Genomic DNA, 26409 nt, shown 5'->3' with positions numbered 1-26409 from the left:
GCAGCCTCTCAATAGCTTTATAACAGCCATTAAAATTAACTTATTTAAAATATTGATCCCATGGCTCACAGCCAGGGATTCCAATAAAACATGTTCCTTACTGTTTTCAAATTAAGAGTTATTTCACAATGTCAATTTCTCACTGGATTCAGGTTCAAAACATAAGCACGTACCAGTTTAATAACCAAATGTGCTTGGCAACTTTCAAGATTAGAGACAAAGATTTCTGTTTAATATACCTGGACTTGATTTCAGAGGTGTTATTTGCTTAGCTTCCCAATGAGCCCAAAGAGAAGAAAATTCATAAAGCACTGTAGCAAAATAAAATCAAGATGAAATCAACACAAATGATCCCTAATAATAGTGGGAGATATTTTTGTTGCAGTAGGTTGTAATTATTCCTTTCCCTTGAATATTTTATAGTAATATGATTTTATGACACTTTTCAGTGTAGAGCAAAGAGAATGATTCATTTGATATTGTGGCTGATGTATTTGGGAAAGAAAGCTGCTGACACCTCGCAAAAGCTGAGTGTAGCTGAGATTTCTGAAGGCAAATTTGCCTTCAGAATAATTTTCCTTGGCTAGGGAAAGCCAGATGAGCCAGCCTTATGGAAGAAGAAGTAACACCCTTATGGCAACACCCACACTGCAGAAAGTATAAATAGATACCTGTGTATATGTGTTAGCATCTGCAGTCTATCTTTGCACCAAGCTGTGCATCTTTGGCTTTATTATTATTTTTCTGGCTCTTTGATCTTGCTTCTAAAATTTATTTGAGATGAGTTGCAGGTCCAAACAGACTATGATGTACACCAAGGGGAGAAACTCCAGTAATAGCTGTGGTGGAATAAGGGTAGTTTCAGGAATCTCCGGGAGAGGGGCCTCCTCTGTTGTAAGTAGTGTTGGAGGTGGTGTATCTGGGAGGACCTTTTCCAGTGGAGCTTCCTATGGAGGGGCAAGTTGCACTGATGGTGGCTTTGGAGGAAATATGTTAGGGAGCTACTTGTATGGTTCTGGGGGCACTTTTCGCTTTGGGCAAATTGGTGGTGGCTTTGGCAATGATACTCCCTTGATTTCCTGTGATGAGAAGATGACCATGCAGAATCTCAATGACCGCTTGGCCTCTTACTTGGAGAAAGTGCGACGCCTTGAGGAGGAGAATGCTGAACTTGAAAGCAGAATTAGGCTGTGGTATGACCGACAAGGCCCACCATCTGAGCTAAAGGATTATAGCTCTTATTATCAACAAATTGAAGAGTTAAAGAATCAGGTATGAAATTGTTCCCCTATAATGTACATCTCTATTAATAATCATTCTAGCCATAGAATGCCATAGGTTAGGCATTGATGCTTTGGAATTTAATATAGAAATATATTTTATGTTAACTAGGAACAGAATGGCTATTCGAGGAAGGGGATAGTTGGGGAGTACTACTTGGGAAATGGTTTTTCACCCAGCTAGAGAGTAACAACCATCAAGGATTTTATGAGTGAAGAAAATCATCACCAAGAGGGGAAAGCATAAAATACCCTTCTGGGTAGGGAACACATGGAGACTAGAAAGTAAAACTAAACGCTACATTCAAGTACAATGTTGTGACAATTGAGAAGTTCAAATAACATTATTCTTTCCCTAATGCAGATTGTTTGTGCCTCAGTGGATAATAGTAAGCTAATCCTGGATATTGATAATAACCGCATGACTGCTGATGACTTCAGGTTGAAGTAAGTCCCACTTGAGTCACATAATAATTACAAAAATTACACAGCTTGGAACTGCACACATACTATGCCAATACATAATGACATTCTAGGTCAGGGGTGTCAAACTTGATTTCATTGAGGGCCGCATGAGGGTTGTGTTTGATTTCAGGGGGCTCGGATGGGCCTAGCCAGGGTGGGAATGGTCAGCTCAATGTCACTTGTGTCAGGGGTGCCTGTGGTAGCATGAGTACTCTGCCAGTGAAAAAGGGCTTGCGAGCTCCGCTTTTGGCTGTGATGGCCTCCTACAACCCTCTGCCAGCTAAAATGGAGCTCAGGAGGGCTGCCTATGGCCCTGGCAAACTCTGTTTTCAATTGTGATAGCCTCCCGCAAACATCTGTCAGCAAAAATTTGATATGTATAAAGACCAGCTAAATACCAGCTGTGATTTCACATTATTGTATATACAAATAATTTATTAAATTTGTATGACACATGACTCTGCAATTTTAGCTGGCTCACAACAATCCAACAAGGAAGGTATCAATAAATATAAAAAATATGAATAAAATATAAAAAATAAAGATAAAACATGAAACAAGTGCCTTTTAAACTTTCCTTTTCCCTAGTGGGATAGCTATCAAATATCCACAAATAAGCAGTCCACTCAAGAACAATGCAATGAAGCAAAAGAGGGAATCCTTTGCATACAAATCTATTCCAGAAGTATTGATTCTGGTGACAATCCCTATAGATCTAACAGTGCTCCCTTCCCTTTTGTTACTATGATGCAGGTATGAAACGGAATTGGCTCTTTGCCAAAATGTGGAAGCTGATATCAATGGATTGCGCCAGGTTCTGGATCAACTGACTCTTTGTAGATCTGATTTGGAGGCACAACTTGAATCTCTCCGGGAAGAGCTGTGCTGTATCAAGAAGAACCATGAGGAGGTCAGTTCCCCTTCTCCACATTGCTATTATTCTTTGTAGGAGTGAGACTGGAAAAAAATCCCTATCTTCTGCCTGAGGATGACATCTTTTTGAACTTCATTTGCAGGAAATTAAGAGTCTGAAGAGTCAAACTTGTGGTGATGTTAGTGTGGAAGTTAACTCTTCCCCAGGTCCAGATCTGAAGAAAGTTCTGGAAGAAATGAGATGTCAGTATGAAACCATGATTGAAAACAACCGCAAAGAAGTTGAGCAGTGGTATGAACGCAAGGTATGTTGCAGGGGTGAAATTCAGCAGGTTCTGACAGGTTCTGGAGAATCAGTAGTGGAAATTTTGAGTAGTTCGGAGAACCAGCAAATATACCACCTCTGGCTGGCCCCAGAATAGGGTGGGAATGGAGATTTTGCAATATCCTTCCCCCAGGAATGGGGAGGGAATTGGATTTTGCAGTATCCTTCCCCTAGAATGGGGTGGGAATGGAGATTTTGCAGTATCCTTCCCCCAGGAGTGGGGAGGGAATTGGATTTTGCAGTATCCTTCCCCTAGAATGGGGTGGGAATGGAGATTTTGCAGTATCCTTCCTCTGCCATGCCCACAAAGCCATGCCCACAGAACTAGTAGTAAAAAAATGAATTTCACCACTATTATGTTGTTTCTGATTTCAGTAAAATTTACACAGTCACGTTTACACTGTACAATCTGAGTAGTCATTTCTGGGGGGAACTACCACTTGAGGAGGAAGACTGATTTTTATAACATTTACACTCTCTATTTTCGGTTCAATAAACATACATTTAAGTAATGTCATATATTCATTAGGAAAAAAAACCTGGACCAAATAAATTATGTTCAGGATTTTGCTGTTGAGACTTCAACTTCAAGACTATTTGCCCCCCTTTAGTTTTGAATCAAGCACCTCTTCATACAGAATATTATAAAAGTCGGATATATGTTTCCCTTCCCTTAAGGCGCAGTGCTGACCTGAAATCTGGCCATTTAGGAATAACAATTTATCAGCTCTTCCTCCTATTTATATTATGAAATGGTTTATAGAGGCAATGAGAGAGAATAAGCAAGATAATCCTACTTCACCATTCTGGGATATTGCACTATTTTGGTCTCATTACCATCACTATCACTCACATATCATTCTATTGTTCTTGCTATGAATATAAGTAAGCCTATTTTAATAATTAAAACCTATTATTCCCCCAGCATATTTTAACAAATAACACTTAGATCAGGCTCTTATTCTACTCCTTAAAAATATTTCCCTTTACCAATATTTTAATTTTTCAAAGGTTTAAAATTATCTTGATGTCAGTAGTTTCCTCAGTAAAGAAACTGCTTCTCAATTCCCACATCTTATTTTTAATGTCTTTTCAGATGGAAGAAGTGAATCAGGAGGTCTGCATCAGTAGCAAAGAAGTTGAGGATTGCAACAATCAAGTTGTTGACCTAAAACGTCAGCTGCAAACCTTGGAAATAGATTTGCAGGCTCAGCTTTGCTTGGTAAGCAGCTCTCTTATTTATACAATAGACTTCAATTTCTGATTTGTCTATTGCAAGAACAACCTATTAGCCATAGTAAGTATAAGGTTCATACTGATAGAACAGACTTTTTAATAATTTCTCTACAGTGTCAAAGATTGCAACTTTAGAAAATTATTATTTTAGGTAAACATGCAGATCTGTAGAGCCGGTTAACTCATGAGGCAATTTTACAACATGATGACTATTCCTGTGCCAGCTCTAACCAAGGGGACAGTTGAAGGCAATAAAGTACAGGGTAGATAGAAACAAAGAAAGAGGTAGACTAAGAATTGAGGAACCTGCATCAAAAGGAATATCAAAAGTAACGGATGGGATAGGGAAGGAAAATATTTCTTGTTACACTGTAAGTTATTCTCCATACCATTTGTATACGTAATTGCCAATGACTTCTGTAAAGGGCATTTCCTTTCTTCACATATACAAAAATCAAAGCATTGTTTGTGAAGTATAAGAGATTATCTTCTTCTTTGGAAAAATTCAGCTTGTAGGATACATTCTTGAAATGTTTTAACCTCATTTTTCTATTGATAATCTTCACTTTTTAACTTCTTAAGAGGGAATCACTGCAAGACTCTTTGGGTGAGACCGAATGTCGCTATAATACCCACCTGGCTGAAATACAGAACCAGATCTCTTGTGTGGAACAGCAACTGGCAGAGTTGAGGGCAGAGATGGAGTGCCAGAATCGAGAATACAGAGAACTTCTAGATGTCAAGTGTCGCTTGGAACAGGAGATCCAGACCTACCGCTCCCTGTTAGAAGAAGGGCAGCAAGACATTAGGTAGGCAGATCATGGCAATTGTAAACATTTTTAGATGTTCCAATATTTCTTCTTTCCTACTAGCCCTATAACTCTTCTGAGGCAGGATCAGGTGCACTATTACACTAAGGGAAGCAACTGCCTTCAACAGTCAGCATAGAGTGCAACAGTAATTTATTTAAATTTATTTTTATTTTACTTCCAGAGAGGTGCATGAGAGATTTTATTCCTTATGTATTAGACCAATTTCCTGCCTTTTATTTATCATGGACTTTCTGTAGACAGGGGAGCTATTTGTTGCCCTACAAGGCTAGTTCTGATGAAGATTAACAACTAATTTAAACTGTGAAATGTACATCTGCTCATGGTCACATTTTTAAAAGGGTTATTATATGGATCCCTCAAACAAGATGGTTTTTTAAAAATTTTAGGAAGTACAAAATCTCATAAATTGTCAATTTTGAAAATCAATACTACAGGTTCATTACCAAATACATAAGAACTGAATTTTCTTTTATCAGTTTTATCAGTTTCTCTAGAGGATGAAGATTCCAGTTTATTAGATTAAGTTGCCCTCCCAGTCTATGGTCTTCAGAATCTGCCTCTACATATGCCCAACCCATGAAGGCCACCTTAAAAAAAACATGGGGCACATTACAATGTCATTATACAACTAAAAATGAATTAAAATGGAACTGTCAGATATACACATTAGATACTTCAGAGTTCTGCATTCTTTGGGAATTTGTAGAAGTATACAGCTGTCAAATGTGTAGCCTGGGAAAAGAGATGCGTGACTATATAATCTTTTGGGCCAATTTAGTAGATCTCTTCTTTTGTTCATATAAAATCACTCAAGGAATCCTTGTTCTCATTCTTCTCCTGCCCTGCAATCATATACCATAAAAACAACACAAATAATTTTATTTAACACTATTAATACATATTTAATCATTCATTTGAGGATATTTCCTTTTTTTAACAGTACTCCCAGCAGCACCACTTCTGGAGGGGGACATTCCAAACACTCAGGAGGAGTGAGACTCCTCTCTCATTCTTACAGTAGCTCTAGTTCAAGCCAGGTCTCCCCGTCGGATCTGAAAGGTAAGTGGGGGGGGGGGAATCACAGTGTCCCTATATTAAAGATGGGAAGTAATCCTTAAAACAAACAAATGTTTTGCTATAAATGCAAAATTGAAAAATGAACCTTTCTTGGAAAGACAATACAAGCTATTTTAGCTAAGCTTTGGCCTATTCAATCCTTCTATTGTCCCTACAGATTCTGCAACCATTAATGCAATCATTCTTATTTCATTAATTCTATTAGACTGATATCCAGACCTGTTCCTTTGAGCCCCTGATTAATTCAGGCATAGATTAACCATTGTGGCTCGGTCCCTCATTTACCGAGATTTATTAAGATTGTTCTGTCCCAAATGTATCTGAACTTGTTCTGAGTGAACATGTAACAGCAATGTGTATATACTCATTCCAGTTCCTTGTTTTTACAGCGCATTTATACTTATTCATTAATAAATCTGATCAAATTAATAAATCAGATTAATAAATAATTAATAAACTAGCTTGTATCCCCTGCCATTTTTTTTCATAGTTCAGGAAGGATCTTTTACATTATCTGAACAACTTCCATGTTAAGAGGGCAGGCCATATTTATTAATTTGAGATGTTTTCATTTCTACCCACAAAATTTTCTATTTTTTCTTTCCTTTTTCTAGGATACAGCAGATGAATGAACAATAAGATCTTCAACTAATGTAGGCTTCGCAACTTTATTCTATACTGCACACTGGTTTATAACAGTTAGCAAAAGAGGAATCTTACCTCTAGTTATTGAACACTGTTCATGGCAAATATCCATCAATGGACTGTCTTTTAACTAGCAGATTTATCCTCTTCTCAAGTTTAGATATGGCCAATAACCTGTGCACTAATTTCTGTGGTGTTGCTCTTGGACATTCCGCTGAAAATGGGTTTTCAATAAAACTGTGCTTCTAGCAGATGCAAATCAAACCTATGTCTCTGTGTCATGCACTTATAGATAAGAAGCTCTGTTTGTCCTTTCTGAAACAGATTCCTGTGTAATTGATTATTAAAATGGCAAAACATGATCAATGAAAGTTATCTAAACATTAGAATATTTGCCAGTATTTGCTATTTATTTCTTCGAGAAGAAAGGAATATTAATTCGTGGATTAATTAATCCTGGATAGCTAGTCATTGGGGCCAGGTAACTGTGAACAGCTTTTGGGAAATCAAATATATATTCTAGGAGGGCTCAGTGGGAATATTTACTTCATGTATTCATTATACAAATTTATACAGCCACCCAACTCACATATACGTGACTCTGAGCAGCTTACAACATTGAAAAATCCACCATGTAATAAAAACCCTTAAAATCCACACACAACTCTCAACAAGCAACAACAACACAATCAAATCAGTCAGTTGATCAGCTCCATTTTAATGTGCGGTTCTTAGCCTACTGACAAAGCCACGTTTTTAGGATTTTTTGGGAAGGCAAAGAGGAGGTGGTTGACCATATCTTGGGAATGAGAAGGCCCTTTTCTTGCGGGCCTTCCCTAATCGATGGGACCGGTAACATGCACTGCCTTCCTGTATTGGTGGGCTAAGTGGATATAGTTGGTGGTGGGGGAGAGGTGATCCTTTAAATAACCTGGCCTTCTTATAAAATATAACACTACTTGTGGCAGATGGTTAGGGCTGACATGTCCACATTTCAGATTTCTCACACTCAGGCTATATGGGGTACATTATGGAAAATTTAGCTAGCTATTCACATGGAGACCTTGTGTAAAATCCCCAAGACTAGAGAGGTAAACAATTTAAGATTACTGTACCCCGTGCGGCTCTTAGTTTACTTAGTTTACTTTCAAGATCTCTCTGCAAGGAATCAGAGCTCTAGTAAAGCTCTATTTTTCTGACCTTTTTTTTCCTGCAAGTGTTGAGTCCTGAGTAAGTCCTCAGACTTACGAATGACAGCTCGGCAACAGCCAGGTGCGCCTTAGCCAATCAGGCACGACCTGCAAGTTGCCGGGCTGTCATACGCGTGGCTATTGGTTCTCCTGTCTGACAGCTCTATATAAAAAGCTGTCAGACAGAGAAAGGGTGCCGGTCTACTTCTGTTGTTCGTTCTTGCCTGTAATAAACGTGTTATACTTACGGTTACCTCAGATGCCTCCCACCTGGTTCTTTCCGAGAATCTAACACTTTTTTTCCTGCAATCTGCTGCTTTGAGAAGGAAACAAGTTTCAATAAGCTTTAAAAAAAAGGGAAAAGTGATGCCAGAGAATCAAGAGGTATACCTACCCTGTGATATAACAAAGGAAAAGCATCCAGCCTTTTCGTCTGCGGTTCCTTCCATCATGTAATCAGAACCTCTCATACAATCACTTCTGGATTTGGTCTCACACTTAGCTTGTCAACAATGAGTTATTTTTCCATTGATGTTCTCATGAGAGGCTACCCCTTTCTGTTATAAAGCCCAGGTGACTTTAGCTTCTTTATCAGTCATTTTGAGGGAATGTCATTCTATATTTTGATAACATTTCCTTATTCTAATAATTAGAACTGGAAGGTGCTTTGCTGCTTTGATAAAAATACAGGCACTACTTTGTTTTAGGGCTCAACTTCCTTTGTTTTAGGCCTCTATCATGGCCTAAATGTCCTTGTCTAACTTGATGATTCTGTCATCAAGTGAGGAGACTTTAATCGTTGTTTTCATTATTAAATAATTATTGACCTATGGGGATTTAGTCAATGCCAATGATGATCAAGTTGTGCTCCAGTTGTTTATTGTACCTATTACTATTGATATGTGCCTTTTCTTTCTTTTGTGACAGTTATACTATTTCTATTTGTGGGTGTTTGTATTTTCTTATCGTCTCTACTTCTTTCTTTTCTATTCTGCTGACTCCAGGTATTAATTGTTATTATTACAATAATTTAATTATTATTTATTAAATGTAGACACTTCCTGATCCCAACAATCTTGAACATTTAGAGATAAAAAATGTTAAAATCCCTATAAAAGGAGGTGTCACTGTTCCAGTTAAACAAATCTGTACCATTCACCCCAAAAAGCTGAAAGTCACTGTCCTCATCGAGGACTCTCCAAGCAAAATGGAGATCAACACCAGGTCATCACTGACCATAATTCCATGGTCAGCCCTGAAGCAAACAATCCCCAAGCTACAAAAGAGACATCTCAGAAGCCCCGACATCCACCTACGTGACTACCAGGGGAACCAGGTCCCCATCGTGGGCCAAGTCACATTCCGGGTAAGCCACAAGCAATTCTGCAAAAAACTCCCTGTGACGGTGGTCAGAGACAACCTACAGAGCCTGCTGGGGCTTGATTGGTTCCAAGTTCTGGGAATGGAAGTGACCGGAGTCAACTCCGTGGAGGAGGACGCCACTGAAGCCATCTTTAAGGAGTTCAAGGATGTCTTCGGCACCGGTCTGGGTGAGTACAAAGGAATCCCCATTTCCCTTAGTTTATATACCACAATAGTCCCAATTAGGCTAAAACCCAGAAGAGTACCTTTCACTCTCCATCCAAAAATTGACAAAGAAATCGATAAGCTCGTGAGCCAGGGCATCTTAGAGCCAGTCGATCACGCACGCTGGGAAACGCCAATTGTGACACCTGTCAAGAATGACAAGTTTGTATGCATCTGCACAGACTATAAATGTATAATTAATAAAGCGCTACAACAAAGTGCTTACCCTGTACCTGTTCTACAACACCTATTGCATTCACTCGGCCCAGGAAAAATCTTTACAAAATTAGATATAGGCATACCAACAATTGCCAGTAGATGGTGCTACCGTGGAGGCCCAAACCATTGTGATTCACAGGGGTGCATTCAAATGCAACTGCCTGCAATTTGGCATTAGTATCGCCCCCGGACTGTTCCAAAGTGTCATGGAACGACTTTTGCAGGGGATTCCAGGAGTCATCCCCTATTTTGATGACATCTTGGTATTGGCTACAAATGAAGCAAAACTTGTAAAACACGTACGAACAGTTTTGGCTAGAATCAGAAACAAGGGCCTCCGCCTCAAAAAAGAAAAATGTCGCTTGGATGGAAGGCTGCAAAGATTTTATCAGATTATCCAAAAAGAATCAAGAGAGGGAAAACATGTCCCAAATGCCGAGGGCTGGAGTAGACAACACCTTAGATAAAGCTGAGGCTTTATCAGAAGAGTTTCTGGCTAAGGAAATTACTGAATCCAGCGGCCATGGTGATTTTTGGCCAAGCCGGTAGCCCTGCGTTTCATTTTGTGGTGCACAACTTTCGCAGAAGGAGAGGACAGGGGACGAGGAGGACGTGGACAGGGAGCCTGCCCCCCCAGCTGACGTCGGCCCCCTCAGCCACTTCAGACTTTCAGACTCTCGTATTCTTCTGGACTCCACAGGGAAGAAGAGTGAGAGGCCACCCGGAGTCCTATGGGATTGGGCGACATATAAATTTATTAAAAGTTAAAGTTAAGTTAAGAACCCCCCCCCCTCTCAGACTGTTACCAATTCCACCCACTTCAAAATTGTGCTAACCACTTTTGTGGGTTAAGAATTGCGTTTTACCTTGTGTGCTGAATGTATGTATGTATGAATGTGAGAGAGAATGTTCCCACTTTTTAATTTGATTAATTTTTTATACCATTACTTGTATTTTAATAATTATTGTGGGGTGTGTATGAGGAGAGTGCCTGCTTGTTGTGTATGGAAGGACCGGGTTTGCGAGCTGGAGCCCCCTCCACTGAGTGAAGATGCAGAAGTGGATTGGGGCCCAGATTCACCCCCCCCATCCTGAGATGAATGATGTGCGCGGCCGGTCGGGAAGAATGGGGGCCATGGGAGGGGGAGGGGGGTCTACGGGAATGGGGGAGGGTCGGAGCATGCCGGTTACAACCGGGAGGGGCAGATATGATGGGAGCTGTAGGGCTGGCCATTACCGGGGAAGAAGGACTCGCTACATCACAGTGATTCCTTGTTCCGGCCCTGCTGGCTCAACTCAAAGGCCTGATCAAGGCCCTGGTCTCAGGTTGCTGCTGCTAAATGCCAGGTCTGTAGTAAATAAAGCTCTCCTCGTCCAGGACTTAATATTAGATGGGGAGGCAGACCTGGCATGTATAACTGAAACCTGGCTGGGCCAAGAGGGAGGAGTCCCCTTCTCAGAAATGTGCCCAGATGGTTTCCAGGTGCTCCACCAACTGCGGGATGGGGGAGTGGCAGTTATTATCCAAAGGTCGTTAGCTCCTCGCAGGATCCCTGCCCCAGAGATTGTGGGGTATGAGTCTCTCCTCCTGATGTTGGACCTAGGGGTTCAATTGGGCTTGTTTCTGATGTACCTACCTCCCAGCTGTGTCACAACAGCCCTGCCTGCGCTTCTAGAGGCAGTAGCCAGGTTGGTGGTGGAGTTCCCCAGGCTAATGGTGCTGGGGGATTTTAACTTGCCATCCCTAGGTGAACACTCTGATGGGGGGCAGGAGTTCATGGCTTCCATGACAACATGGACTTGACCCAAGTATTTCAGGGTCCAACCCATAGAGCAGGACACACACTCAATCTTGTATTTCTCTCGGGGCAGTGGAGATGTGATCTTGAATTAAGGGGAATAGAGATCTCACCCTTGTCATGATCAGATCAATTCCTGCTGAGGTTCGACTTTGGGATGCTACTCCCCCATTGCAGGGAGGTGGAGCTGATTAAGTGGTTCTGCCCCAGGCGTCTGATGGACCCGAAAGGGAGCTTGGAGGGATACCTGACTCCCTTGCCCACAATCTGACAGAGTCCTTGGTTGCGGCCTGGAATGCTGCGGCGGCTGAGGCACTAGATCAGATTGCGCCTTTGCGGCCTCTCCGCGGCAGTGGATCCAGGAGGGCCCTTTGGTTTACCGAGGAACTCCGGGAGATGAAATGCCAAAAGAGATGCCTAGAGCGACGCTGGAGGACTAGTAACTCTGAATCTGACCTAACACTATTAAGAGCCTTTATTAGGACTTATTTAGTGGCGATACGGGCGGCAAAATGTGCACATTTTTCTGCTCTTATTGCATCCGCGGAATCTCACCCAGCTGCCCTGTTTAGGGTGACCCGCTCCCTCCTGAAAGGTGAGGAAGCAGGGGAGCCCTTGCAGGGAAGAGCTGAGGAATTTGTTCAGTTTCTGTCAGATAAAATCACTCAGATTCGGGCAGACCTGGACTGTACTTGGGCAGCACCAGTTGAGATGCCGAGGGAGAGTCTTAGTCAGATTTGCTGGGATGAGTTTGAGTTTGTTACCCCTGAGGAAGTGGACAAGGCCATGGGAGCGATGAGTGCCTCCACCTGTTTACCGGACCCGTGTTCCTCCTGGCTGGTCTCGATCAGCAGGGAGGTAACACGAGGCTGGCTCCAGAGGATTATGAATGCATCTTTACAGGAGGGGTCTTTTCCACAGCCATTATAGGAAGCGGTGGTAAGGCCCCTTCTTAAGAAGCCTTCTCTGGACGCAGCCATTCTTAAGAACTATCGTCCGGTTTCCAATCTTCCTTTTTTGGGAAAGGTTGTTGAGAAGGTGGTGGCGTTTCAACTCTGACGGACTTTGAATGAAGCAGATTATCTAGACTCCTTTCAGTCTGGTTTCAAGCCTGGGTACAGCCAGAAACCGCTTTGGTCGCACTGACCGATGACCTCTGGCGGGCCAGGGATAGAGGACATTCCTCTATCCTAGTGCTTCTTGACTTCTCAGCGGCCTTCAATACCATCGACCATGGTATCCTGCAACGGTTGGAGGAGGTGGGAGTGAGAGGCACCATTTTATGGTGGTTCTCCTCTTACCTCTCTGACAGGTCACAGTCAGCATTGGTCAGGGAAAATAGGTTGACCCCTAGACCCCTTAAATGTGGTGTGCCGCAGGGCTTGGTCTTGTCCCTCCTCCTATCTAACATCTACACGAAGCCGCTGGGCGAGATCATTCGACAGCATGGGGTTAAGTATCATCAGTATGCTGATGATACACAATTGTACCTCTCTGCCCCATGCCAGCTCAGCGTAGCGGCAGATGTGATGTGCCGATGCCTGGAAGCTGTCAGGATCTGGATGGGGGTAAACAAACTCATACTCAATCCCGACAAGACTGAGTGGCTGTGGATGTTGCCCCCGAAGGACAGCCCAGACAGTCCATCCTTGATCCTGGGGGGGGGGGGAAACTTACACCCCTCAGAGAAGGCCCACAATTTGGGAGTCCTCCTGGATTCACAGCTGACACTGGAACACCATTTGTCGGCTGTGACCAGGGAGGCCTTTGCTCAGGTTCTCCTGATGCATCAATTGTGGCCCTACTTGGATCGGGAGGCACTCCAAACGGTCACTCACACTCTAGTCACCTCAAGGCTGCAACACACTCTACATGGGGCTACCCTTGAAAAGTGTTCGGAGACTGCAACTAGTCCAGAATGCAGCCGCACAAGCGATTATGGATGTACCTAGGTACACCCACATCACACCAATCCTCCGCAAGCTGCACTGGCTACCTATTGGTCTCCTTCAGATGCTCCAGGACATTATCCACCACAGAGTGGAAATACAGCCAACTGAGGCTTTGGCTGCAGTAGCCGGAGTAAAGAGATTCCATGAGTATCTCTCATCTATCAGCCAGTGTCTCTCCAATAGCAAGATCTTCTCCAGCCAATTGCCACGCGTTGGATAAATTTACCAAATGTTTTCATAAGCAAATCCAGACAAAGATATTTTGGCACCTTTGGACTCTGAATGTCAGTGATGAAATAATAATGTTGTCCTGGGCTTGTAAAATTTTCCAAATTAACTAATTCTCAAGGGTGGATTTTCCATTCCTCCTGCACTCTGTCTTTTTAAATGAGTCTTCTTTATAGCTCCTCCATGAGTATCTCTATGGCCAGGATTTCGAACTGGTCACAGATCACAAGCATTTGTTAGGTTGCTGGCTAGGGATCGCCCCACTCCGGTATCACTATCTCCCCAGATGACCAGATGGACAATATTTCTAGCACCCTATTCCTACCGCCTCGTCCACTGACCAGGCACCATGTTAGGGCACATGAATGCCTTGAGCCGCTGCCCATTGCCTGAAGTTCTTACTGACCCCACCCCCAAGACATTGGTCCTCCTCATTGACTTCCCGGAAACTGGACCCGTCTCATCCAGTGATGTTGCATGCCACTCTGCAAAGGACCCCATAATAAAGCAAATTTTGAACTGGGTGTGGAGGGGATGGCCCAAGGGGCCTGTTGGGGCTGAATTCAAAATGTACTTTTCCAAGCCGGATGAACTGTCAGTTATTAACAGTTGCTTATTGTGAGGGGACAGGGTAGTCATTCCCAAACAATTGCGCACAACAGTCCTTGAAACACTGCATGTAGGGCATCCTGGGATTGTTAGAATGAAGTCTCTATCAAGGAGTTATGTTTGGAGGCCTAACATAGACAGGGACACACAAGAATGAGTTGCTACATGCACGCCCTGTCAGGAGCTCAGGGAGTCAGACATGCCCTGGTTGCGCCATTCCATCCGGCCTCCAATGGCCAGGCAGAACGAATGGTAAGATCTGCAAAGAGGGCCCTCAATAGGATGGGCCCAGGCGGTTGGCAAACACGAATTGATCACTACTTACTCATTCAACATATCACACACAGTGCTACCACTGGAAAAAGCCCCGCTGAACTCCTCATGGGCGGCCGCCCAAGGTCTCACTTAGACCGACTGCACCCAAATTATTCCACCACAACACCCCCTGACTCCACAAGCAAAGTCAGGTCTTTCACCATAGGAGACTTGGTATACGCACACAACTACACTGGGGGAACGTTGTGGATTCCTGCAACTATAATTGGGATTATCGGCCCTCGATTGTACAGTAGGAATTGGAGAAGGCATATAGACCAACTCTGTAGCCACATGTCTAACTCAGCGCTTAGACAACAAAATATAACTCCTGCACAAACCGAAAGAAGCTATACAAAAAATAACAGTCCCTCCAAACCAAAGGAAAGTCTGATAATATCAGAAGACTTAGCTGACTTCATTGCAGGCCTACAGCGAGCTCTGAGCAAGTCACCGCCAGAAGCTCCAGCTGTGGCCTGTGAAACGTTCCAGGAGTTTCCACCAGGTGAGTCTGCAGGAGCAACAGGTCCATCTGACTTGTGCGAAGGAAACACCAAGACTGAATTGTGCAGGTCAGGCAGAGCTATGCAAAAGCCCGCCTACCTGCATGACTATGTCACGAGTTAGATTGTTCCATCCTAGAGGGGAGGGGTGTTAGATATCCCCCCCTGTTAGCAGACTGCAAGAGGTTTCCACCAAGGTCCTCTGTTCCGGTGGGAACAGAGATTGAATCTCATTGGTCAAGAGGTCTGACAGATCCCTTTAAAAGGGGATGCCTCCCGACCTTTCCTCAGCCGGATGTTTACTTGACTTGCAATAAAGAGCTGTTGTTTACTGAAGCCTTTTGTGCCTCCTTTATCTGATCTAACAAAACCAACAAAAATATATATATATACCGGGGATAGACAAAAATGTAGAGGGAAGAGGAGAATAGTGACAAAAGTCAAAAGAGAGAAAATCAGATGGGAATGAGAAGAAACAAACCCACTTAACTTGAATGTGGAGCATCATTCATGTCTGGCAATGAGCCAGGTCTTCAAGGCACTTCCAAATATCAGCGGGATGGGATCATCCTGATTTTTTTTTGGGGGGGGGAGTGCTTGTTCCAGAAGGAGATGCTGTAGCGGAGAAGGTATGCTACAGAGATCTGGATATATGATCTTGTTTAATCAAAGGACATTGGAGTTTCTCAACTTTGCCAATATAGTTGGCAATATAGTTGTCCAGTAAACTTAAATCAGACCTTATATTTACAAGTAATCCTCAACTTACAACCATTCATTTAGTGACTGTTTAAAGTCACAATGGTGCTGAAAAAAATGACTAATGACTGTTTTTCACAGGACTGTTGCAGCAGCCCCATGATCAAAATTTGGATGCTTTGCAAGTGGTTCATATTTATGATGAATGCGGTGCAGTGGTGAGTTGGTAACCGATTTATTACCGGTTCACTCATGCTCGCGCATGCGAGCAACACATCTGCACATGCACAGAAGTGTCCGGTGGATTGGCAGAGCCTCCCGCCACAGCCATTTCCAGTTCGGCCGAACTGGGCTGTACTGGGAGCAGCCCACCTCTGATTCAATGTCCCAGAATCATGTGATCATGTTTTGCTACCTTCTGTTAAGCAAAGTCAATAGGGGAGCCAGATTTATTTAACAACCATGTTACTAACTTAACAATTTAGTAACTATCTTGGTTAGCAACAGACATTATTGGAAAATAGGCCTCAACAAAGTTATGTTTTGAGGAATAGTACTTTTTTTTGCTGAGAAGTTGGGGGGGGGGCTTGGCTGTCTGCTGTTTTTGGAAATGTGCTGTCAGTGTCTTCTCTGTCTGGCATTAGTTAGGATACAGTCGTAAAACTGCATGTTATACTTCTGTGAAGGTGAAAGGTGGCTTTCCTCAATCTGTGATCAAATAGAGCCAAGTTCTATTTGTTCTTTGAAGAGATTCAGTGCTTTTTTTTCTGTCCCTGAAGAAAATAAGATACTTTAGGAATAGGGAAGGTTGTGAATCATTTGGCAGAAGCCACAGAGTGTAGCCATAATTGGCATGAAATAGCAATGCTTGAAGAGAGGCACAAGGTAATTGTGATATGTGACTTCAGCCACAAATGAAAGATCTGCTATTAGTAGTTGACATAGCAAGGAAGAATCTGTTCTGAGATGGCATTTCTTTTAAGCATAGCTAAACAACTAATAATTGAAAAAGAGACTTTCTCAACATGTTTAACTAATTGTGTGCTTGTCAGAAATGGATTGATTGGCAATTTATGCTTTTTGAAAAGTTTCTGAGTAAACAGAAGGGAGCCATGGCAGGGAATGAAATGAATAACCTCAGTGAAAATATCCATTGTCATCAGAAGGCATCTAGGCCCTTGATAGATATTAGATTGACAACATAATTAAAGGAAACTCAATTATCCCATCTATAGAGAGAGGAAACTGTACGCAGCTCATTGGTAAAAAGCTTGGCACAGTTATTAGAAAATTTGAAAAGAAGAAGGTTTCTATTAAAAAGAAGTTTTATATGAAAATAGCAAACTGAGTCAAAATGGCTGGGAAATTTTTTTGCATGAGACCTCTTTACCCAGTGTCCAATTATCCTGATTTGAAGTCTGCAAAGAGATAGATTCAACTTAAGCCCTGTTGATCTTTATGCAAGGGATTGTGAATACAAGTATGGGTAAAAAGATGTACATGAATAACTGTCGTGACTCCATCTATAATTTGCCTATCCACTTGAGCACTCTTGAAGGAGTCTAAAGGAGCCAATAAACTTCTTCATTTAGAAATTTCTAAAATGGGTTAGAGCCAAGCTCATTAAATGGGTTATTAATGAGCTTGGCTTATGATTATGGAATTAAATAATCTTTGGCTGTATCAGCAACATATTTAAATGCAAATAAGATTGTTTTGGGTGTAGTAATGGCTACTGAACTACAATATCCAGTAGCCATATAAGAGAGTATTCATCTGCTTATTTGGATACTAAAGCGGTATCAAAAGCCCTTGAACAAAATTTAATAAGGATTTTGGATAAATGCTTAACATCTGCTTTTTCTCTTTTCATTTACTAAACATTGCTGCACGTTTTTGACACACCTTAAATATTTGGACTTGTTGCATGGATTATAATCTGCAGAGGGCGCTCATAACTGAGTCTTAAATTCACAACCAAATATACAACCTGTTCTGCTTAGAAAACTTGAAAAAGGTACAGAAAGATTTCTAAAGATACATTTGAGAATATGTCCTAATACATTATGTTCTAAAACATTGGTCTTTTTTCTCTTTGCTTTTTGTATGTCATTCCTTTATATTTTAATGTAGAAAGATAATACGTCTCTCTCTCCCTCTCTCTCTCTCTCTCTGTGTGTGTGTGTGTTTTCTCTATATATTCATAGTATCTTAGGAAGAACAAGATACAACTATTCCTCCAAAGGTGCAGCTGAAAAAAATCAAATTAGCCAGCTGTCTACAGATGTCTCTCTAACATAGTGATTCCTGAGGAATGCAATCTAGAGAGCAATAATTAAACTGGAAAGGGAAATATACAAAAAGGATAAACAAGAAATAGTGATAAATTTTTACTAAACACTATATATAATTATACTAAATATTTTATCTGCTAGTTTACATATGAGTTCATTAATTAGCTTTTTGCCAGCAGAGCTAAATATAAAATCTCTAACAACCATAGATCAAAAGGAAGACATTTACTGTAAACCTGCCTATGCATGCATTTTAAAAACTATTTTGACTTCTATTATTAGCTATCTCAATGCTTTTCCTTTGATTGGTTGCAAAAGCTGATGTGATAAATCTTTACAATCAGGCAAAGGGCCAACAGATTCTTGGCAGTTGTAAAATGCCTTTGTGCTATAAATATTACATTGTCTATTGTAAGGTAGGGAATAAAAAAACGGCAAATAAAACAAAACAAAATCTTATTAGTCCGGGAAGAAGGCGGGGCTTAGCAGTGAGAAGATGGAGTTTCAGGCTACTCCTGAAATTCCTCTATACCGAAGGATTTTTGGACGGGTTCTTTGAACTCTAGCTGTCCCGTAGACGACAGTGAAGGTGAGGAGAGACCCAGGACCTCAGAGACACCCGCAGGTCTCTGGGGGGGGGGTATTAACTCCTCGTGCCAATTCCTTTTTGGATTAGCTGCGTGCTAACTGAAACTGCAGGTTGCCCCTAAGAATGGTAGAAGTGATGTCATCTGGTAAGCTGATTTTATTATCCAAGAGAGACTGTTTGCGTTAAAAACTTAAGATAACTGAAACCAAAGAACAGGAAAACTTAGCGGCGAATTGGCTTTTTTAATGGATTTATGGCTGGTGGTTACTTTACTTCTTAAATGCTTCAAGAAACTCCACGACATCCTCCCCCCTCTGAATCTCCCTAAGTGGATCGTAAAATTTATTTTCTACTAATTAGTCCGTCACGATTCGACACTTTTATTACTTTATTACTTCGCTTTGTTTACGATCAGATAAGATTGCACAGCCTGTAAGAAACTAAGAAGTCTGTGGGGAAAAAAAAAGAGCTTGCAATTTTTAACTGCGACACATCATGGCGTCCCAAAATACCTCTAAGATTTCATTTCAGATACTTTTTTCCGCATGCAGAGGACTCTTTGATTCTTATCAAAGACTGGAAAGAAAATTGGATCATCTGATTTTAAAATATGAAGCAAAAACTGAGATCGTTGAATGTTTAAATGCTCCTGAAATACAAACGGAAAATGTGAGAAATGGTGTCTGGTCTATCTCAGAGGAAGAAAGGAGGGGGGGAGTTATAAAGAAGACTCATTTAAAAAGACAGAGTGCAGGAGGAATGGAAAATCCACCCTTGAGAATTAAAGTTAATTTGGAAAATTTTGCAAGCCTAGGACAACATTATTATTTCATCACTGACATTCAGAGTCCAAAGGTGCCAAAATATCTTTGTCTGGATTTGCTTATGAAAACATTTGGTAAATTTATCCAACGCATGGCAATTGGCTGGAGAAGATCTTGCTATTGGAGAGACACTGGCTGATAGATGGAAGAACGTAATTTAAAATCTAGCTAAATCTGATTACCTTAATGTGTAATAGATATAGCTGAATAATGACTGATATGGATAGTAATATATATAATTTGGAACTGGCTGATAGATTGAAGAATACAATTGAAAACTAGTTAAACCTAATTGCTTTTTCTTGTAACAGATATAGTTGAATAATAATTGATATTGATAGTAATGTATATAATGTGGAGTTGATATGACAACTAACAATTGGAAGATTATACATAAAGAGTATTAACTACAATAATTATCACTATTAAAAAACTAAATAAAATACATACAATTAAATGTTAATCAACACTGGGAAAATGTTATGATATATGATATAATTAAATATTATGGATGTCCAGCTAAAATAGGATATGAGGATTTGATGATAATAGAGGATTTACAAATAAGTAAATGAATTGTCAGCATGTGTTATGGATTAATTATGTAATGCATAGCTAAGGATGAAGGATGTTTAAATAACCATAGGTAATTAAAACTGGAGGTATGATGATGTTGATATGGTAAATATTCGAGTTAAGATATTTGAATTAATATGAGTTAATGGAAGAGAAGCACCAAAGCATGTTGTAACCAGTTGATATACTTCTTTTTTTTCTCATGATAGACACCTGTGTTTTGTTTTGTTTTCCTGCCTTGTCTCTTGTCGTTTTTGTCTATTTTTATATTATTTTTATTTTTTATTTTTTATTTTAATTTTTATTTTTTATCTGTCCTTTCTTTTTCTTTTTCTTTTTTTTTTTTTGATTTTTTCCTCTCCCACCGGTGTGGGCAGGGATTGTTCAAGATTATTTCTTTCATCAATATTTCTAAATAATAATTACAGTTAAATGAAAATGGATATATAATAATGTTTTAGTTAATATGAGTTATATTGGTTGACTGTGGAAGAGATGTACCAAAACTTATCTGTAATTGATTGATACATTTTCTACAGATGTAAAGAAAGATGTGTACCTGTTTTAAACTAAAATTAAAAAACATTTATTGAAAAAAAATCTTATTAGTCCATGTATTCTTCTTAGTATGACATAGAAGAACTAGCTTGCTCCTACAAAACCTGCAATTAATGCAAAATGCACTGATAAACTAGTAATTGCAACTGTTTATCTGGAATATAGGTTGGATATAATCTATACAAATATCAATTATATAGCTATTACATTACTGTATAATTGTAGAATAAGGCAATATATTGCCACTCCTATCCCTAAGTGATATTAAAAATGGTTACTGGTGAAATCTTCTTTAACTTTATTTAAGAAAAGAATAAAAAGATAAATTGTGCCAGTCTTACCATTTATAAAAACAGAATTTGATAACATATATCAATCATCCCAAAAGAAAAAAGATATTTCCTTTAAATTGTATGTTGACTTTTGAAATCTTCTGAATCAATGTAGTTACAGCTGAACTCTTATGTATTTTAAAATCTCATCTGAATATTGACATATTTTGAGTCTAATTTAGGGGGCTGGAATTTACATTTTGAGTCCTCTGTATCAGGTATTTATAGAATTTCCTTTTAGGTATAAATACATTTTATTTTTTAGAGTTATTTCTTTGTTAGAAGAACATTCAGAACCTGCAATTAGTGCAAAGTGCACTGATACACTAGTAACTGCAACTGTTCATCTAAAATCAAATCCCCTAAACCAGCTGATCAACAACAATCACCAGAACCAACACCACGAGTGCCAGCACCAGCACCACCAGCACCACCAGCATGGCCACTTCCACCACTTGAGGTCAGAGAAAGCAGCAAGTCCATCTCCTCCACTGAAGTTCCACACTTCATGACTGCTGGAGTTTGCAGCAATACAGAAACTTCCAGGAGAAATATGATGGACTGGCAGTATCTGACAAAAAGTTAGTTTGTGAGTACTGTGCAAAACCCATGTTCTCATTAGAGAAAGGTATTCATGTTTCTAGAGAGTGGAAATATTTCCAGGTTGTGCCAGCAGGGACAACTAAAGAGAATCAACAAGCATCGCTCAGAAAAAAATGAAAGAACATTTTCAATCAAAAGGACACATTATTTGTAGAGAGAACAGTAAACAATGGGAGCAGGATTCTTTAACCAAATCCATAGATAGGTCAACTGACAAACATTTGTCCAGTATTTGCAAAATATTTTTTACTGTTTACAATCTGGCACAAAGATGCAATCCATTCTCAGACATCGAAGTGCAGGCAAATTTGCTAACTACAGTTGGAGCAGATGTGGGATGTTGGCTTGCATGCATGGAGATCCGTTGGGAAAATAGTTGAATTCATAATCGATGAAGCTTCAACGCTTTCAATGAAAGCAGTTCTGATAGTTTTTGGTAGAGTTGAGGATCCAGAATGCGCAGCAACCATTTTCATTGAGCTGTTGGAATTAGAGAAACAAGATGTGGAGACTGTTGTGGCCCAGCAGGAGTCATTGGAGCTGCCGATGGACTCCGATAGCTAGGGACCCTATGAGTTGGCTCTGGAAGATGTGGAGGACCCTGGGCAGGGTTCAGACTCCGAGCAGGGACCAGAGAGGCTGGTTGGCCACCAGGAGGCGCCTGAGGCATGGAGCAGTGGGGAGTTGGTCCCTGACGTCAGGCACTGGAGCAGTGGGGAAGATCAAAGGGAGTTTGTCCCTGATGCAAGGCAAAGAAGGGCAAAGAAATGGAGGCAGCAGTTACAGAGACAGACTCATAAGAGATAATCAAGCCCATGTGGTTGTGGCTTGGCTAAGAATTTAGACCACCAGTATCTTGGGCCGTTCCCATGGTGGCCATCATCAACACAGTGGCCTATCACCCGACCCTGCCACATTCGATGCAAGTGTACCTGGTATTCCATCACTCACTCCTGATCCCTGAGTGGTCACCTTGTCCTCTCCGCCAACCATTCCCCCCCCCCAGCCATCACCGCATGAGGTGGAGACACAGCTACCGCACGAAGTAGCCCGGATCCGAGATTCGAGATGGCTAAAGGGATGTTTCCAGTAATTGGTGGACTGGAAGGATAAGGGGTCGGAGAGGGGGACTTGGACCGATGCGACGGACATACATGCCCTTGCTTTGGTGCAGGCCTACCATGCACAATATCCCTCGAGGCCGCACCCTGAGAGTCAGACCCGGCCCTGCAGTGAGGGATAGTGTTGTTGCCCAGCAGGAGCTGTTGGAGCTGCCGATGGACTCCAATAGCAAGGGACCCTATGAGTCAACTCTGGAAGATGTGGAGGACCCTGGGCAGGGTTCAGACTCTGAGCAGAGACCAGAGAGGCTGTTTGGCCACCAGGAGGCGCCTGAGGCATGGAGCAGTGTGGAGTTGGTCCCTGATGTCAGGCACTGGAGCAGTGAGGGAAGATCAAAGGGCGTTTGTCCCAAATGCAAGGCAAAGAAGGGCAAAGAAATGGACGCAGGAGTTACAGAGACAGACTCATAAGAGATAATCAAGCCCATGTGGTTGTGGCTTGGCTCCTCCCAAGAGAGTATATAAGAAGAGACTTTGGGAGGAGACCTTTTGCAGGACACAACCGTTAATACCAAGCTGGAGAAGCTCTTGTGTGTATTGTATCTCTTATCTGTGGGAGTCTGGGTTGCTGCCAATGTCCTGCCGGTGAGTAATTGCTGTGAATAAAGCTTGGCTAACCGTAAGCTTGTGTCGGCATTAATCACCGAATGGAGGAGGGTCAGAACAAATTGTCTCCTGCCCCAAACAAACAAAGCTTCCTTAAGCCACAATAGAGCAATTACGTGTTGAGAATTCCCAGTTGGCACAGCAAGTGGTTCTGCTGGCTGGCCAGATAGCTCAGCTGCAGAGGCCTGTTATTCCCCCCCAGCTTCGGAGGAAGTGTCCAGTGGCTGTGCCGGACAAGTTCAACAGGAGCCAAGCCATGTTTCCAGCTATCTTGGGACAATGCCAGCTGTTTATCAGTTTCAGAGCGGAGGACTTTAAGGTGGGATTTATTATCAGCTTGCTCTCAGGCACCGCAGCTCGTTGGCCTACTCCTTTGTTATCCCAGGCTAGCCCTCTGCTGGACAACTTCAGGGGATTTTGTGAGCACCTCAGACTTATGTACGAGGACTCCATTAAGGAGGAAACAGCCACCAGACTGCTCAAGATGCTGCAGCAGGGCTGTGGCTCCTTGTAGGATTATGTCAGTGAATTCCGGCTTCTTAGTTAAGATTCGACCTGGAATGAGGCAGCCCTCATGGACACCTTTCAGGATGGGCTTTCATATGACCTGCAGGATGAGCTGGTGCGGGTGGACAGGCCACCGACATTCAACAAGTTGATCCACCTGTGCCTCCGGATAGAAAAATGTCGCTTGGATGGAAGGCTGCAAAGATTTTATTAGATTATCCAAAAAGAATCAAGAGTGGGAAAAAATGTCCCAAATGCTGAGGGCTGGAGTAGACAACACCTTAGATAAAGTTGAGGCTTTATCAGAAGAGTTTCTGGCCAAAGAAATTACTGAATCCAGCGGCCATGGAGATTTTTGGCCACGACGGTAGCCCTGACACCTTTCAGGATGGGCTGTCAGATGACCTGCAGGATGAGCTGGTGTGGGTGGACAGGCCACTGACGTTCAACAAGTTGATCCACCTGTGCCTCCAGATAGATACCCGGTTGCAGAGGTGGGGGCTTCGCAGCGCACCCCAGGAGACCAGTAGGGTGTTGATCCCCCAGGAGACCCTAGCTTCATGGGAGGAGCCCATGGAGTTGGGCGCCGCCAAACCCCACTTGTCACGATATGAGATGGACAGGCGGTGCATAGGGGGGTTGTGCTTCTACTGTGGGGATCCTGGACACCTGGCCTTGGTTTGCCCCCAAAAGAGTAAGGGGAGCTGTGAGGTCTTAGGCCTCCCGTCAGCTATGGAACAACATGTCGGGAAATGGGCGGAGCCCAATCTGAGGGAGATTTTAGGTCAGGCGCATACCAAAACAGAGATGGTTGGCCCTCCCCAGCACATGATCTTGGTAGCATGCATCCTCTTGTCAGGTAGTCCGTAGGGAGTTCCGGCCCATGCCTTGGTCGATTCCGGGGCTACTGTGAACTTTATGGATGCGGCATTTGCCAACAAGAATGACATCCCTCTGTGTCCGGTGGATCCACCGATGCGGGTTGAGACCATTGACGGATGGGTGCTTCTGTCTGGGCCTATCAAGGCCACCATGCAGACCTTGTGCCTTGTCTTCGGGGAGCACGAGGAGGCCATCTAATTTTATGTTGCTTCAGGCCTACATTTCCCCTTGGTCCTGGGCTTGGCTTGGCTGAGGGCGCACAACCCTCAGATTTATTGGTCTCTGAACCTGGTCACATTCCCATCCCTGCAATGTGTCAACCATACCCATCACGTCTGTGCAGGCCAGGTGCTCAGCTCCCCAGGGTGGCCATGCCGCTGGATTGATCAGAGTTCACGGATGTCTTCAGCGAGCAGGAGGCAGACCAAATGCTGCCGCACCGGCCTTATGACTGCCCCATTGACTTGGTACCAGACTCGAAGCTCCCTGTGGGTCTCCTGTACTCCATGTTTGAGCCGGAGTTGGCCACATTGGGGGACTGTCTGGACAAGAACCTCACCCAGGATTTTATCTGGCCCTCATCTTCGCCACTGTCTGGCCCAGTCTTGTTCGTCAGAAAGAAGACCAGGGGTCTGAGACTCTGAGACTCGCAGTTATCGTCACCTGAATGCCATCACGGTGCGCAATCATTACCCGCTGCTCCTGATTCCTGAGTTGTTGGAGCGGCTCCAGGAGGCGACGATGTTCACAAAACTGGACTTATGTGGCACTTATAATCTGGTCCGAGTCCGGGCAGGGGACAAATGGAAGATGGCCTTTGGCATCCGGTACAGACATTTTGAGTACACAGTCGTGCCATTTGGTTTGACCAATGCTCCGGCAGTCTTCCAGCACTTCATGAACGATGTCTTCCGAGACCTCTTGGAAAAGTTTGTCATCATTTACCTGGACGACATCTTGATCTACTCGAAGTCTCGGAAGGATCATCAGCAACATCTATGCCTGGTCCTGCAACAACTCTGGGAGCATCGTTTGTTTGCAAAGTTGGAGAAGTGTCAGTTCTGGCAGACTACCATCGAGTTCCTGGGGCCACGTATTTCCTCTGAAGGAATTGCGATGGAGCCGGGCAAGGTAGAGGCATTGCACAGTTGGCAACCTCCTCGACACGTGAAGGACATTCAGAGACTCCTTAGGTTTGCCAACTATTACCGGACCTTTATCCCCAGCTTTGCTTTTCTGACCACACCCCTCACTTGGCTCCTGCAGAAGAAAGTGCTATTTTGCTGGGGCCCCACGGAGCAACATGCGTTCGAGGCCCTGAAGCACACCTTCATGAAGGAGCCAATCCTGAAGCACTCTGATGCCCATCATCTGTTTGTGGTTGAATTCATAATCGCTGAAGCCTCAACACTTTCAATGAAAGCAGTTCTGATAGTTTTTGGTAGCGTTGAGGATCCAGAATGCACAGCAACCATTTTCATTGAGCTGTTGGAATTAGAGAAACAAGATGTGGAGACTGTTGTGGCCCAGCAGGAGTCATTGGAACTGCCGATGGACTCTGATAGCTAGGGACCCTATGAGTCGGCTCTGGAAGATGTGGAGGACCCTGGGCAGGGTTCAAACTCTGAGCAGGGACCAGAGAGGCTGATTGGCCACCAGGAGGCACCTGAGACATGGAGCAG

The 26409-nt window shown here is 42.6% G+C and overlaps 1 protein-coding gene across 1 annotated transcript; it reads left to right on the top strand.

Annotated features, from left to right (window-relative positions):
* Positions 1–780: 780 nt before the first annotated feature.
* Positions 781–21520, top strand: LOC116521241 (keratin, type I cytoskeletal 19-like). Its single transcript, XM_032235930.1, has 9 exons — positions 781–1272; positions 1645–1727; positions 2499–2655; positions 2762–2923; positions 4040–4165; positions 4762–4988; positions 5953–6071; positions 9061–9290; positions 21380–21520. Exons 1-9 carry the CDS (start codon positions 781–783, stop codon positions 21518–21520), a joined length of 1737 nt encoding a protein of 578 aa, XP_032091821.1.
* The last annotated feature ends 4889 nt before the right edge of the window (positions 21521–26409 follow it).

This window comes from Thamnophis elegans, chromosome Z, assembly GCF_009769535.1.
Source record: "Thamnophis elegans isolate rThaEle1 chromosome Z, rThaEle1.pri, whole genome shotgun sequence".
Classification (NCBI taxonomy): domain Eukaryota; kingdom Metazoa; phylum Chordata; class Lepidosauria; order Squamata; family Colubridae; genus Thamnophis; species Thamnophis elegans.
Note: the sequence above shows the minus strand (reverse complement) of the source record. Positions and strands in the feature narration are given on the sequence as shown.

Excerpts from the sequence above, each read along its gene's own strand:
- LOC116521241 (XM_032235930.1), top strand. The coding sequence starts at position 781 with ATGAGTTGCAGGTCCAAACAGACTATGATGTACACCAAGGGGAGAAAC. Across the intron at positions 4,989-5,952 it reads GAAGGGCAGCAAGACATTAG|TACTCCCAGCAGCACCACTT; the intron begins GTAGGCAGATCA and ends TTTTTTTAACAG. Across the intron at positions 6,072-9,060 it reads CTCCCCGTCGGATCTGAAAG|TTAAACAAATCTGTACCATT; the intron begins GTAAGTGGGGGG and ends TCACTGTTCCAG.